Source organism: Pelobates fuscus, chromosome 1, assembly GCF_036172605.1.
Source record: "Pelobates fuscus isolate aPelFus1 chromosome 1, aPelFus1.pri, whole genome shotgun sequence".
Classification (NCBI taxonomy): Eukaryota; Metazoa; Chordata; class Amphibia; order Anura; family Pelobatidae; genus Pelobates; species Pelobates fuscus.
This window is the reverse complement of record NC_086317.1, coordinates 368,493,860-368,510,603: the sequence shown is the minus strand read 5'-3', so window position 1 is coordinate 368,510,603 and position 16,744 is coordinate 368,493,860. Positions and strand designations below refer to the sequence as shown.

At 35.9% G+C, this 16,744-nt stretch overlaps 1 protein-coding gene across 6 annotated transcripts in view; it reads left to right on the top strand.

The window, feature by feature from the left end:
• Positions 1 to 16,339, top strand: part of PCDH17 (protocadherin 17) — a 216,830-nt gene extending 200,491 nt beyond the window's left edge. For 5 of the 6 annotated variants that reach the window (XM_063425949.1, XM_063425947.1, XM_063425948.1 and 2 more), the window contains one exon: positions 14,976 to 16,339. In XM_063425949.1, the coding sequence (XP_063282019.1) occupies positions 14,976 to 15,658 (683 nt within the window). In that variant the 3' untranslated portion in view covers positions 15,659 to 16,339. The remainder of the gene's footprint in view (positions 1 to 14,975) is intronic. The other variant, XM_063425951.1, reaches the window with a different exon arrangement.
• The last annotated feature ends 405 nt before the right edge of the window (positions 16,340 to 16,744 follow it).

The window sequence follows — 16,744 nt, the reverse complement described above, 5'->3', positions numbered from 1 at the left end:
TTTCATAAGATGCCTACAGACATTAGAAAATATTGAGGAAATCTAAACAGAGAGCAATGCTTTTTTACAGTGTGGGCCTTTCAATTATTCATGTGTTATTCTTCTTGTTATTATAATCATTTATACTGTGCCAACATATTCTGAACAGTTTTAATATGAGGATAACACAGCAAGTGAGTCAAAATATTACACATGTTAAAAGCGAAAAAAAGGTTAATGAGGATCCTGGCCAAATAAGGTTACCTATATTGTAAGCTCATTTGAGCAGGGTCCTTAAAACAAACTTTCTTGGATTGTAAGGGTATTTGAACATTGAAGGTGGGATAAGAACAAAATACAGCATACCTCCCAAGGGTATCAACCCTATCGTGGGCCTAAATCCCTCTATCCCTCTTTTCTACCGTATTGTCACTCTTTTTTTTAGGAACTGTATATCCTTCACACTTCTAAAATTACAAAATTACAAAATTTGAAATTTTGGATGGTATGTACCAGGAGTAAATTAAGTGGACATTGGTTCAAAACATGGTTTCCTACAGACCAGCTCACTAATCTCCTCTAGATTTACTACTTGTTATTAAAATACAAGATTCTTATTTTACTATAATGATGCTACCATTGTTTCATATAGTTTACTACTGTAATATTTTGTACTTGCTGTTACATGTAGTTACTAATAATCTGGCTGTTAGAATTTTAGTTGACGCATATTTAATTGTTTATAACAATGGCTGGCCTGCTCCATTCCTCCTCCCGCCGCCTTGCCCCCACACTTACCAGCTATACTATTAGCTCTCTCTGCCATCACATACAAATTCCTCTGCTACCTCTCGTCTCATCTCCCCAACCTTTAGAATGTAAGCTCACGGGCAGGGTCCTCTTGTATCGCTCTGTTCTTATTGTGTTTGTTTTTTTTCCAATTGTACAGTGCTGCGGAATTTGTTGGTGCTTTATAAAAGCCAGTAATAAATACATAAATAATATACAGGGAGAGAGCTTGTCCAACCGCAATCCTCAGATCTAAGCATTAGTATAGCAGATCAGCAGCATGCACATAACAGAGGTAGATTCACAGAGGTATTTTTAACTGACCATGCCCGGTTGTAACTAATGTCTCTAAGTATGAGTATAGTAGCTGAAATCAGTCACGTTTGCTATTGAAGGTGGATATTTTACAATTAAATCAAACCTTAAAATTGTTTGAGGTGAATTATAAAATGAAGAGAACCTTTACAGATTTTGACTTAGAACAAGTTTATTTCACTCCCACATAAACTTTTAATCAGATAAACTGATATAGACTAATAATTGAACCAGCATGGGAATTAAATCACTATTTGCTTCTTGCAGATGGATAAAGATGGAATTTAGGTTATAATTATGCACTTTAATCTAACATTTATGCATAAAAATCACGGTGACATTTTAAAGAAAATTGCACTTTAATAAAAAGATAGGTGTATAACTATTCTTAGAAAATCTAGGGCATTTCTTTCCACCCAACTCTTTGTATGCTTCTGCAATTTTCAGATATAACAATTTACATAATGTTGTTTGAATCATATACATGTAACGGTGCATAACTGAACTAGCTAGTGCTCTAATCTTTCATCAATGAAATACGTTTATCTTTTTTTTTTTTTTCTAAACATTGTCTGTGCAACCAATCTAATCTTAGTTAATACTTTGTCATGTCACATATATAATGAATATCATAGAATCTAGATAAGTGTATAGTAGTATAATTTCACTTAATATTTTAATAAATGAAGTCATGACATTGGCCCCCATGCATTTGTCTTACTATGGATAGATAGATAGATGGGGAAAGCTTTACAAACTAGTATCTGTATTCAGATAGGATAATGTAGATTAATAAACATTCTCTATTATATCATGAATGAGAGAGAAATATTAGGGGGCATTATTACACCATATACATATACTCAGAGAAACATTAAGTTATGGCAGTGTTTTCTACCTATGCTTTATACGTCAATTCTATTTTGTATTCAGTACACTTTCTGAGTGCTTTACTATGTATAGCTCCGTAATGCAAAGGTGTGTTGAAATAACCTGAAAATTAATCGATTTATATTTTTATTTAGCTTGAAAGTCAGTCATCAAATGCAGGAGAAATATGTAGTATTTTGAAACCAAACCAAAGCTTGTAAACTTGAATCGTTCTTAAAAGAAATAGCTATGTTTTTCAGTTTTAATTTAAAGGAGCACTAGAGGGTCAGGAACACAAACATGTATTCCTGACCATATAGGGTTAAAACCACCATCTAGCCCCCCTGTTCCCCTCATGCCTCCCCAAAATAGCAAAATCTTACTAGTATTCAAGTCTGGAGCTGCTAGCTCTGGCTCTGTTTCCTTCTGCCTGCTGGCATCAGCAGAAGTGGTAGCCTGATCCAATTGCAATGCGTCCACATAAGATTGGCTGAGATTGACAAAGAGGCAGATCAAGGACAGAGCCAGCACAATTCAAACACAGAACTAGCCAATCAGCATCTCCTCATAGAGATGAATTGAATCAATGCATCTCTATGAGGAAAGTTCAGTGTCTGCATGCAGAGGGATGCATTTTAGGTAGCCATGACCCAGGAAGGATCTCTAACAGCCATCTGAGGAGTGGACAGTGTTTACAGCAAAAAGCCTGAAGGTAATAATTCTACTCACCAAAACAAATACAATAAGCTGTAAGTGTTCTGGTGACTATAGTGCCCCTTTAACATGTTGATTATTTTTAGACAATTTTCCCATTACATGACTAATTTCTACTTTCTTCAGTTGTATCATCAACTAGGTTGTGTGGATTTTTAGTTAGAGTATGACATTACACACTTGATAAGGTCATGCGTAAGGCGTCCACCAGTGACACTTTGTCCTCTTGCTAATGAAATATGCCCTCTATAAATTTAAAGTGTGTTCGTCTATCTGTGATGGAATAACAAAGTAGACAGGAGGTGTAATACGATTCAGTAATGCTTAACTTGTCATTTTCATTTTCAAGTTTTGCTACCATCTGTGACCTAGTGATAACCTGCTTGCTTGTTATGCATAAATCCTATTATCCTTGCATATTTTACTGTTCCCATGGAGTTATTATACAGCAGTAGGTTTATTTACAATGTTGCTCATCAAATGACATTACAAATGAACATAAAGGGGAAAATATTTGAGTTGACACATGATCGTAGCATAATGTTTTTGCCATCATGCTAAATTAAAAGCTTCAAGTGATTTCAACTTGTTTTTGTGAAATAGAAGTAACGTTATCTTTTTAGGGTTGCATATTCTACCTTAAGAATCAAAACACTGTGTGGCACTACCATATTTTACTACCAGATGTACTCAAATGGTTCAAGAAAGCTGGGTGGTGAATTTCACACAGACTAGTATTGATACAAATATCAAGCTACAATCAACCAATTAGAAGCTGTATTCACAATGCATATCAGTTTAAGTGTTTTTTTTTTTTTTATTTAAATGTTAAAATGCTGATGTATTTGCACCCATCTTCACCTGGATAGTAAAGGTAATAATGATGTAGAATAAAATGTGCGATGTTTGAGAAATTACATTCATTTACTAAGAATTATATTTTATTATACTGATGTTGATTTTAGCATCTTAAGAATCATCCCTTTTATTTGAGGTTTCAGTTGTCATAGTAATAGGACTTGTTGGATGGAGATAGTTTCCATACTTTATTCATTTTCAGTTGGAGGGTCTGTGTATAATAATTCATGGCTGGGACTCTGTGGTAAACATTTATGATATAAATAATATAGTGTGCACCTCTTGTAGGCTCAAATGAAGAAACAAACATGTACAAAAGGGTGCTAATGGTACACTATTCTTAACATTAAACACTATAGACATAAATATATAAACACAAAGCACTGGTTAGGTAATAGGGCAGTCTTTATTAACATATACGTAGAAATAGAAAAACAGTTCATAATTGTTCAATCAAAAGAATGCTTACAATAGTCTCAAAAATGATTAAAGTACCATCCGTTATACATGAACATTAATCACAACATTTCCAAACAGATTCATAAAACAGCACTACCTTCACAGATTTCAAACATAGCAACATATTGACTTAGTGCCTTTTTCAAGTGGTTCTAAAGTGTGTAGTGATAGTCATTCTAAATAGAACTGCCTACAGGGCTGGCGAGGGATTCATGTCTGGCATATCCATTAGACGTGAATCCCTTGCCAAGAGAGCCTAAGCTATACAAACCAGACAAAACAAGGGGCAATGTATACTTGCTCAGTACAAACATTTTATAGCTTGCCCTATGTTTAGCTCTGTCTTAATAGGTCTCAGTTGAGTTTAGCCTACTATGCTGTTACATTGGAAGCCTATAACATTAGCGTATTAGATTGTTCCCCCTCTCAGAGGACATCAACATAATAGCAAAGTACAGCTCATACCCCTTCTAGCACATTACACAAGAAGTCCATATCTAACTTATAGTTTAAACTTTGGAGCACAAATAACCAAGGGTTAATACTTGAAATATGTGTAATCTCTAATATAAACCCATTAAGAACCTTAAACTTTTGCGTGTTAGGGTTTATTTATGCCTGCATTTACAATTTTTTTGTGATTTCTATCTGTGTTAGGTGTGGGGAATTAATTAATTTTTTTTTAACTGTATTTGTGAATAAGAATATATTTACAAATGAGAGAATACATCGGCAAACACATGATTTTGTCTGTAATGTGAGTTTATCCTTGAATTGGACCTTGATAGCTTTATAATTATCTCAGCAAGAATTTATTGTTTTGTAATGACTTTTTGACACACACAAACTATTGTTCTTTCAAGATGATATACAATGCAAAATCAATGTTTGTTGCTAATAACACATCTTTTCTTTTATAAGAAGGCCTGTAGCCCATTTCATTAAGAAGTGTAAAATGGTAACATCATATTTGTATTTGTAAAAACATCTACAGTGCGTTATACCGACTTTACAGTTAAATCATGTAAATTTTAAAAAAAATCTTCATCCTGTTCCTATCAAATAGGTAAAACCTTAACATAAGATTTACAGTCACCCTAACACAAAAGATACGTGGAAAATGAGTTTGTATAAGTTGTACCCATAGCTGTCCACGAGTGTGAAGAAAGCCGGCAGAGGCTACAGGAGAGCTTCTGCTAGGGAAATGAGAACCGCTGCACTCGGTGTGCTGTACAGTACAGATCAAAGCAGCTCAGCACAGCTCCAGCTGTACGTTGTGATTATTGATGTACCTTCCTACAGGGCAAGCTATACAGAGGTCCACTGATCAGCGTTGTAGAGCACATAAACTCTGTGGCGCTCTGCTTTTAGATGAGGCAACACTGCTGGTAGTTGTATGCAAATTAGGTATGCCTCATATTAAGAGATATGGTTTCGGGTAGTGGGGGAATGAGTTATTAGCCATGGAGGGGAAAAAGGATGGAAGGGGTTACCAAATATGTGGAGGAAAGGTGGAAAATGTGATAAGGGTGGAAATGAGCTATTGACCTAACAGAGAAAACGTATTACTAGTTTCAAAGGTGGAAAATAGTTATTGGTTATCGTAGGAAAGGGAGAAGAGGCTGCAGACAATAGGAGGTGCAACTACACCCCCACATTCACACACATATTGACTATCAACACAACTCTATAATCACAGTCACACACATACATCCTTGCATTCACTCACATACGGACCATCTACACACATTCACATCTGCACTCACACATACTGGTCCACCAAAAAAATACACACGGATCCTTAACGCGTTTGCAATCACACTCACATAGACACTCCATAGAGAAATGCCCCTACATTTATTAAATGTGGTGTGGATGCATTTGAGGTGGTGAGTACAGATTCCACATCTGGATAGTAATTTGTTAGTAATTTTGGTGACTGTGGTATATGGTAATAATGGTAGAAAGGGTTATGGACATTATATATTTATATCAACAAGTTTTTATCAATACATTTATGTTCAGAAGTCATTTAATTTAATTCAGTTAATAAAAGAGCAGAAAAGGTGAGAAAATGGGGAACCATTCGAACACTTACAAGTGTCTAGTTCTATCTAATCTAATGTTTAGGATTAAGCTTGACTAGGATGTGGCATCTAAGCCTTCACCTCTGTGTTCATAAAGTGAATTATGGGGAGGACAGTTATTCTTGTATACTTTCTTTTGGTATAGAGGGTATTATATATTGAACATTTTGTTCAGTTTGCATTAAAATCTAAACAGTAAATCATAGAAAAACATTATCAATATCCCAAGTCAAATCAAATGATTGAAACAAAGTATTTACTAACAGTATTTTTTAAATTAAGTTTTTGTGATATATTCTGTCATAAGAGATTGGAATATCTCTGGTAATTGAATTGTAGTTCAATTATAGATATCAATAGGACAACTGCTATTCATTTACCAGAGTTATATCTAGCTCTAGTGACAGAATCCAGTCCTGAATTGGAGATTTCAAAAAGATTATTTGTATTCTATGAAAAACAATATGAAAACCAGGGTCGGCCAAGAATCTCCATCACTCGCATGTTCTTGCCAAGGAACAAACTTTGCAGCAAACAAGGCACTTTCAGAGCTATTTCCTGTTTCTCTATTTGCTATGATTTATTTATTTGGCCAACTTCATGATGCATTGAAAAAGGATCAAAAGCCTGATCTGTCCTTTATGGCCATACACAATATATTTTAGCAATAAATATAATTGGCAAAAAAAAAAAGTTTTAATTAGTGGTACTTACAATATAGGTATAGTGTATGTCTCATAGTCACTGCAGCTCACTTCAGTATGAATTTATTTTTGCAAAAAAGTATTTTAGTTATAACAGTATCTTGTAGTTGAAAAATGTACTTCCTTTTCTGTTGAGTTCTTTCTCATGGAGATCAATAGAGTAAGGCTTTGTCATCACTCTTGAAATTGGTACTTAACAGAACCTCCTATTGTTTTGATGACTGATACTGACACAGATTATTGTTGGGGATTGGTGAGATGAGAATTGCAAACTCTCTCACATGGAGAGGTAATCCCAAGAATATAACAGTTCTGGTTTGATAAAAGATATGTGTCCATGAGACAAAATAGAACCTGCAGAGCACTTGCTTTAACTCACAGAATTAGCAATATACATATGTATTGGTAAAACAGAGTAATTACTTTTTCATTTAATCACAAGAAGAAAATATATGCCCCATTGTTGATGGAGCACAGGATGTAACAGTCAACACATAATGTGGGGTTTATTTACTAAATACTAAATTCAGGTTTAAATATCGAAGCTGTGACTATAGCTTACTAGGAGATTTTTTTTTTCTAATTTGTCAAATTGTAAGCACCAAAACAACTTTAGCTGTATAGAATGTTTTAGTAAATCATGCTCCTGCAGTATAGCTTCTCAATTATCTGCAATGTAGGAGTTAAATGCAATATCTGCAGTTCCACCCACACCTCCCCTGCATGCGACCTACACAGTCTCTGTATACTTTTATGTGAAGAGAGATATAATGTTTAAATTACGTTTATGTCACAGTCAGTTTAATTTAGAATTTCTTGTCTCATAGAAACATAGAATGTGACGGCAGATAAGAACCATTCGTCCCATCTAGTCTGCCCAATTTTCTAAATACTATTATTAGTTCCTGACCTTATCTTATATCTAGGATAGCCTGATGCCTATCCCACGCATGCTTAAACTCCTTCACTGTGTTAATCTCTACCACTTCAGCTGGAAGGTTATTCCATGCATCCACTACCCTCTCAGTAAAGTAATACTTCCTGATATTATTTTTATACCATTGCCCCTCTAATTTAAGACTGTGTCCTCTTGTTGTGGTAGTTTTTCTTCTTTTAAATATAGTCTCCTCCTTTGATGTTTTGATTGCCTTCCTAACCTGTTGATTGCCTGCTAAACCCTGCAGGAGTTGAAATGTGTGATTAAAGTTCGATTAACAAAGCAGGAAATAATAACTTCTAAAGTAAAAACACTGTGATGTCAGATCTGATTGAAAATAAAACAATTGTTTAATGTTGGCTGTGTGAGTCACAGGAGGGTTGCCTAGGACTGCACAGGACTGCACAACAGAAACAAAAATAATTTTACTTATTAATGGTACAGATTGAGCAGTGAGACAGTGTTGTATAAATATAGTGAATGTGTACATGTGTAGAGAGAGAGAGTGTGTGTGTATAGAAATTAATTTGTTATTGTGGGAAACTATATCCTCAATTCCTACAGGCTGCCCATTATATACATTTTATATAAAATCTTTTGACTGTTGTTCCTCCGTGCAGATGAATGTACATGATAGTAATTGCATTAGTGCACATGCATAATTACACAATACACTTCATCTACATTTAAAACCGACTATATATTAATAGAGTAATATTTCACTATTATTCTTTCACTTATTTACATTTTTTTATAACAGACCTCTCAAGTGCACATCACTACTAATTTTAATAGGCAACAAGACTGGTTGTTTTTGAATAATGTAACTTGTGTATACATGCAAACAGTTGGCTTGTTTTTTTCCCCCCTTATATTTAAGCAATGCACACTTGCTTTGCAATATGCCTATTGATCTCATGCTAATCGAAGGAAGGACGTTGATGCATTTTTTTGTGGAATAGGGCTGTCACAGAGAATAACCAAATCTACTTATTTCCAAAATGCTATGACGAATACTGTCTGGAACCTTACTTGGTAAGGTATTCCAAACAATGCTAGACAGTACCAACATAACGACAACCAGGGCCGGACTGGGGATACAAAGCAGCCCTGGAAAAAAAATCTATGCCAGCCCCATAAGTCACTGCACCATGTATTGTCACATGTAATATATACGGCTATGTGTTGCCACCCCAGATGATTGAGTAATATATACACGCAATATATATATATATATATATACGTATATATATATATATATATATATATATATATATATATATATATATATATATATATTGCGTGTATATATTACTCAATCATCTGGGGTGGCAATACATGCATACATATATGCCTTACAAATTATTGGTATATATATATATATATATATATATATATATATATATATAATTTTTTCTAATATGGTGGGTAGGAGGGCTGTGAGTGGGTGGGGGGGGGGGCTGTATAATGGGTAGGGGGACTGTGAGGTGGGTTGGGGGGCTGCATAGTGGGTAGGGGGACTGTGACATGGGTAGGGGGTTGTATAGTAGGTAGGGGGACTGTGACGTGGGTAGGGGGCTGTATGGTGGGTAGGAGTTCTGTAAAGTGGGTACAGAAACTGTGAGTGGGTAGGGGAACTGTGAGTGGGTAGGGGGGCTGTATGTTGGGTATGGGGACTGTGACGTGGGTAGGGGGACTGAGGTGGGTGAGGGGGCTGTATAGTGGGTAGGGGGACTGTATAGTGGGTAAGGGGCTGTGATGTTGGTAGGGGGCTGTGTAAAGGGTAGGGGGGATGTATAGTGGGTAGGAGGGCTGTATAGTGGGTAGGGGGGCTGTGAGGTGGGTAGGGGAAGCTGTATAGTGGGTAGGGGAACTGTCTGTGAGGGGGCTGCATGCTGGGTGGGGAGGTCTGAATGGTGGGTAGGGAGCTGTAAAAAGATAAATACCTGTTAGTTTCCTGTTGGTCAGGTGCGCAGCTTTCCAGCAGTGTGTGAGGGGGTGGGGCAGAGCTTGTGTGCTGGAGGTGGAGCTTCCGTGTGGGGGCGGGGCATGCGACCAAAATTGTTTTAGACTGTGCAGAAAGACTGACAGGTCTCCTTGCGGCTGCTGGCAGCCACACCAGCCTCCAGCTCCTTATTCCCCTCAGACTGACAGGCTGGCACAGTCCGAGGGGAGGATTTATCATGCTGATTATTAGAGCTGTCTGCCCGGCCCCAGCATGCTGCAGTCCACCGAGAAATTTCCCAGTATTCCGGTGGGCCAGTCTGGCCCTGATGCCAACACATGAACATAAAAAAGAAAGAAAAACATTCAGCTCATGCATTGGAATAATCATTTCTAATGATCTAATCAAATCTAGCGTGAACATACGTTCCAAATATGTTACACCTTTACCTGGTAGCCTACAATTCAAAGTTCCCTTTTTTTTCATTTGTGAAACCCTGAAATTTAAACAAAACTCTAAGTGTTTTAAACTGCTATATTGTAATTACAAGTAATAAAACAGTTTGTTGGCAGTACAATGTCTACCCTGTATGTAGGGGAATATTGCTTACACATGTCTTGCTTACACTCAGCAGATACATATTAGAAGTGTACTCTACTTTATAAACCAGCTATTAATATAACCAGTAAGAGATGTTGTATTAAAAATGCAAATGTTATTAAATATATACAAATAAAAATGTATTCACTCAAAATAGGATGATCACCTCTAAATAGACAATAGAAGTTCTAGCCCCATAATTTCAATTGTCTCAAGTTCTGTAAGCCAGAAGAAGAGTAACATCATGACTTCCCACGCTGACGTGTAGGTGTTAATATACTGACCATCATGCAGTATGTGTACATACAATATACAATTATCAGCCCACTCATCCCTTAACAATCTGAAGGTAAATTAGGATTTTAGTCCCACAATTAACCTCTAAAACCTATAATTTAAAATAGACTAATACACAATTACAGTTCTGCTTCATCTTTTTTTCCAGGATTTTTATATTTTTTAATGAAGTCCTGTTTTATGTTTTATTAGTTGTATTTACACCATTTACCAATTTATTTCCAGTTTTTCAATTGACTGATGTGTTAATTTCCTCTTATGTAAGGGTCTTCCCAGCAGCATAGAAATATCAAGGTCAGTTTGTACAAGTATTTATTCCTACTGCTTCTTATGGTTCCAATATGACATTCTACATTTTTTCAACACTTTTCAGCTTATTATATTACACTGTTGGCCTCTGTTTAAGTTGCCATTCATTTTATATTATGCTCTTTTGAATCTGATTTGTAATATGTTGCTATATTTTTCTGTATAACACTTAACTCCATAATATCATTATATAGGCCACATATAGGCTTTCATAGAAACAGTCAGCTTTAAAGCCCCTTGGTATACCATGGAACATCCTCCATGTTAGGTGTGAGCAGGTTTAAAACCCTGCTCACTCTTGGGATATCCAGGTCTCAGTTAATACTTGGTGCCTTACCTGCTTAGGATTGGGCAGATATAGTGGCACCAAGCTGACAATCAGGTGGGACCAATACCTCCTTGACAGTCTCAGCCAATCCTATGGGAAAACATTGTGATGATGTCAGCTGTAAGCAGGGAGATAAGGGGAAGAGGCGGCAGCTGTAGACTTGAATACAAGTAGGACTTGACTAAATGTAGGGAGGCTACGGGGGGCTAGATGGTGGTTTTAACACTATAGGGTCAGGAATATATGTTAGTGTTCCTGACCCTGTAGTGTTCCTTTAAGCACTACTGCTGAAATAAATTCATGTTTTGGGTGTGCCCCCAATTCCCCTTTTTTCTATGTATGTCTGGAGTCTTGACCAGATTTATTTTGGGTTGAGCAACCCATTCCACCCCTCTGTTTCAATTGCCCCTTTTAAGGTGACCACAGGAAAGTATACATTTGAGGAGGTTTTGGATAGCAATATTACTATAACAATATTTATTTTATAAAGAGCAGGTTTATTACAACACATTGTTAATACATACATAAAAGCACTGTCACTTTCATTATTTAGTTATGACACTTGATGTTTGTTTTTGCTCACATTTTGAGTGATATAGAGCACTTACAATGGATACATTTAATGCACTTTAGTTTAGTCATAATAATTTAGCACTGTCACTATTAAAGTAGTTGTTTCTGACCCATGTTAAAATAAGTGCAGGACCCACCAAATATGGTGGTGGGCTTTACACTATATGACCTTATGGTGGAACTTAGTCCTCATATTTGTTTGCTGAGATTGGTTATTTTAAGTAGCCTTGTAAATGTTAAAACTACAGTACGCTAGTCCTTAATCTGTATTTTGAAAATAATGCTGACATCATCGGGGCAGTTCTGCCATGCAGGAATTAACATGATCTAAAGAAACTGTGATATCCCCCATCTGATGATACTCCATTGATTACAGTTTTTTAAATTTTTATTTCCCAGTTCTTGGTTTGATGCCTCTATTGATGATTTTTGTTATTTCTACCAAATAATAATAGCCTAAAATTATTTGATTACTTACTAATATACTAATATATCATACTGAACCTCCCACCTATTACAGGTGGTATAATTTGTATGCCACATACACAGCTAGAGCTTTATCAACTGACCTTCGTTCATAATGACTATTTTTGAGTTTTTATTGTGTGATACAATTTGATATAATGTCTAAAGTAATATCAAAAAGCTATATATTGTAGCTCAATGATTGTTAAATATTTTAGTTTTCAAGTTAAAAGGGTCATATACATTTGCCTGGCGTTCTGTTCATGCAGCAAATACAAGTTTCCACGAATTCTCTAGTTGCAGTTATTATTTCTACATTAGTGTTTATGTTGAATTTTGCACAGATGATATGAGAGCAACAAATCTATAGCTATTTCCATACAGTCTCCTGTGTGCACCTTTTTTCCAGAAGCAGTACTATATTTTTCACTCTCCAATCGACTGGAACTACTCATGTCAATCTGGTTAAACAGTTCAGTTAACAGTGCTACAAGCTGAATCTGTTTTAATACCCATGGTACATTCCTTCCGAACCTATTGACATATTCACTTTTACATTTGAGCATTTTTAACAAGTCTTACTACACTATAAATAGCCTTGTTCTACATCATCCAATTATTAATAGCTTCTTGCAAAAACCATGATTCCCTCTTTCTGCTCCTGGTACAACTTAACCCATTTGTGATTAAGGTTATTCTTAAAATCAGTGACTGAGGCCTTTTTTGCATTATGTCACGTGATTACATAGCTGAAAATATATATGCATCCATCCAGTTCAGCCTTTCTCACATATGTTATTGCTTTTGATTCAAAAGAAGGCAAAAAACACAACTTGAAGTGCTTCCAATTTTGCAACAAAAATGTATTCTTCACCCCAGAATGGTAGTCAAATATCTCATTGGATCAAGAAGGTATTACCCCACAAATTAGAAATTATATCCCTGAATATTATGTATTTTGCAAGTATTCATCCAGTTGCTGTTTAAACATCTGTACATTTCCTTTTTCCATTTTTAATGTGTGACTTGTGACTATGTATAGTCCTGTTTAAGAATAGATTTCCAGACAATAGTTTGTTTTTACCCTGAATATATTATACAATGCTATAATATCCCCTCTGAGATGCAGTTTTTAATAAGAAGAGGTATGATCTTCTCGAAAACCTCCTTAAATAAAACCACACGATGTTGTCCATATCTTTGCTTATAATAGTTTCTAAAGTTTGACTAAAATGATAAATAACTCCAGGAAGTTAAAGGTTATCATGAGAATAAAAACATTTACACTTAACCACTGGACTATTTAATCCAACCAAAAGAAAACCTGTGTTTTAATAAAGCGCTGTTTATGGTTGGAGTAACCATTGCTTGCACCCCCCCCCTTAAAAAACAAAAACACACAACTTACAATTATTTGCCAGTTTTCCCTGTAAGCCTCTCCTTCTTCTATGAATTCATCCCCTCAATGCAGGGGGAAGCTATGTCCTGGAGGCAGAGTGTATAAAGAACTAGGGGAGCAATGGGGAGATGGCATACTGCCATTGGACGTCCGTCACCAGCACGCTATACATGCTGTCAATGGACATTTATCATACACATATTTCACTTTAGCAGAAACTCGGAACATACAGACTCCAAGTTCTATGACCACTTCAAAACACTGATGTGGTCATGGTGCATGAAGTAACCCTTTAAAGGAACATTCCAAACTTCAACATTCAAAATAACATCATGGTTAACTTGCCTGTCTGTGCATTCCTATTATATAAAAGTGCTACTAAAACACCTTTGCCACACCTTCTTGACTTTCAGTTAGACAGTTGAGAAAGTTTCTGCTTTGCTTACTTTGAACTATAATACAAATCGGAAGTAAGGAGCTACACCAGTACGAGTGCTTGTCTTTCATGCACTTCTCAATGAACTACAGTTCAGCTCATTCAGAAGTGTATGATTGGCCAGTCATTTGCATGTGCAGTGGGTCTACAAGACTTCTCAGTAACATGTTTTTTGATTGGGCAGTGTCAAGCACAGATGGAAAAGTATGTGCTGGAGACAATGTGCTGGTTTACAGTAGCTGCAGATACTAATGATTCAGCTAACGTAAGCTAGCTTTTTATATTTCCTCCCCAATAAATACAAAAATGCTCATTTTTGGTTGTATCTACTAAATGGTTGACATTTTTGTATGATGCATTACTTTAAGCATCATCTAGAAGGGACTGTAATCATGTTGGTAAGCAATTTATTTTAAGTATAGTGCTTACCTTGCCTTATATCGTAAGGCGTACAAGAGCTCCAAATAATGAGGGAAACTCCTTTCCAGAAATCCCTCACACATCAAGCATTGTTACTTGTTACTCACTGCATGATACTTTTTGTTTATTATGGTTTAATTTGAAATATTCCTTTCTGACACTGAATTGTATACTTCAATTAACAGGAACTTCTAATTGAAATACATTTCAGGGTTTATTCACTGAACTGAAAATTGTGCTTAATTGACAAAGGAATCAAATATTTGGGGCCAATATAATGTCAAATCACTGAGTTGGAAACATGTCCCAATGTGTTTTTGCCTAAAATGTGTAATTCCCTTGTCAAATGAGAATTTCTGGCTTCATAAATAATTACGATAATGTCTGAAATATATTTTTACCTTTTTGTAATGTACGGGAATGTATTGAAATAACTGTCATTGTTAATCATGTGTTAAAACACACTAAAGTCACTGTGCTTTCTTTTACAGAGCAAGAGGAATGCATAAACTGCACAGATGAATGCAGAGTGCTTGGGCATTCCGATCGGTGTTGGATGCCACAGTTCCCCACCACAAACCCAGTTGAAAATGCTGATTATCGCACAAATCTCTTTGTTCCAACTGTTGAAGCTCACGTTGAGACTGAAACATATGAAACTGTGAACCCCACTGGAAAAAAGACATTTTGTACATTTGGAAAAGACAAACGAGAGCACACCATTCTCATTGCCAATGTTAAACCATATTTAAAAGCCAAGCGTGCCCTGAGTCCTCTGCTTCAAGAGGGTCCCTCTGCATCAAGCAGCCCTACCAAGACATGCATTGAGCCTTGTGCCTCAACTAAGGGACCTTTGAATGGCTGTGAAATAAAATCAGGAGTCTTGGCAGAAACAACTAACCCTTACCTATCTTCTGACAGTCAGTTCATATCACCTACTAAACAGACAAAAGACCCCCAGTATATTGCATCAGATCCAATGGCTCGTGTATTTGCTGACGTGCATTCCAGAGTAAGCCGAGACTCAAGCGAGATGGACGTTGTTTTGGAGCAGTTGGAGCATTCAAATCGTGATATGGGCCGAGAGTCAGTCGATGCTGAGGAAGTTGTGAGAGAAATTGACAAGCTTTTACAAGACTGTCGAGGAAGTGAACCTGTGGCTGTAAGAAAGTAGACGGAACAGAAAGACTTGTTGTATTTGCCTTTTCCCAGTAAAATAAATATTTTGTCCTGGGTACAGCACATTGGCAGGGGAGCTAAAACACTGATGCTGCTTTGTGACTACATGAGAACAGTTCAAGTGCCCCACAACCTTTTCTGTGATTTTACTTTGTCTACTATTACACTGGCTTTATTTTGACAAAAAAATAATCCCTTGGACAAAGTCAAGGAAACATTGTGGTGAAATTTGACAATCTGGTATAAAAGGGAACAGGACTATGGAGTTTTGCAACTTCGTACTGTAGTAGATGCTGACTTTCTGTTTGCTGGAGAAAAAAAAAACCAACCCAATGAATTAACAGGGTTAACTAATTTAAGGGTGGATTTTAAGCAAGCGTCAGTAGCGTCTAATTAAAATCCCAACTAATTTTGCTGTAGTCCTAGCTGCACCAAACATCAACACCCATTTGTGGAATCCATTTTCTACATAAATGAAAAACATTCCAAAACATTTTCAATAAAAAAAATCAGTCATTTAGTGCATTTCCATGACACACATAGTAATATATAAAATTATATAGTCAATTTATTGTGTCCTGCACATGCATACGCTAATTCACTTTATGTAAAATGAACAAAAGTGTTGAATAATAAGAATTTTAGTGTCCTACAAAAATATATACACAGATATTTGCAGACATTGTTTTTCAACCTAATTTTTTTAATGTGGTTGTTAAAGTAATTTGCTATATAAGAAAAAATTACAATGTCTTTAATATCTTTTATTTATTGATTTGTGGACACTAAAATTGCTCAGGAAAGTGGTATGTCCTATTCATTCAAGCAAAGATCATATCGCCATTTAAATGTGCAAATGTAAGAAAATATAAATGTGTTTACATCAAATTACATATTTTTATGATTTTCTTTTTGCAATTTTAGTGCATATGAGCCAAATTGTTGAGTGTATAAGAGCTATATTGTGTATTTTATTAAATTAATATATAGTTGTGTTGCAAAAAAAAAAAATATTTGGGCTTATATTGTAAATGGCAAGTGTTGCCTCAGTAGCTGTCAAACTCTATGAGTTTTGTTTTCC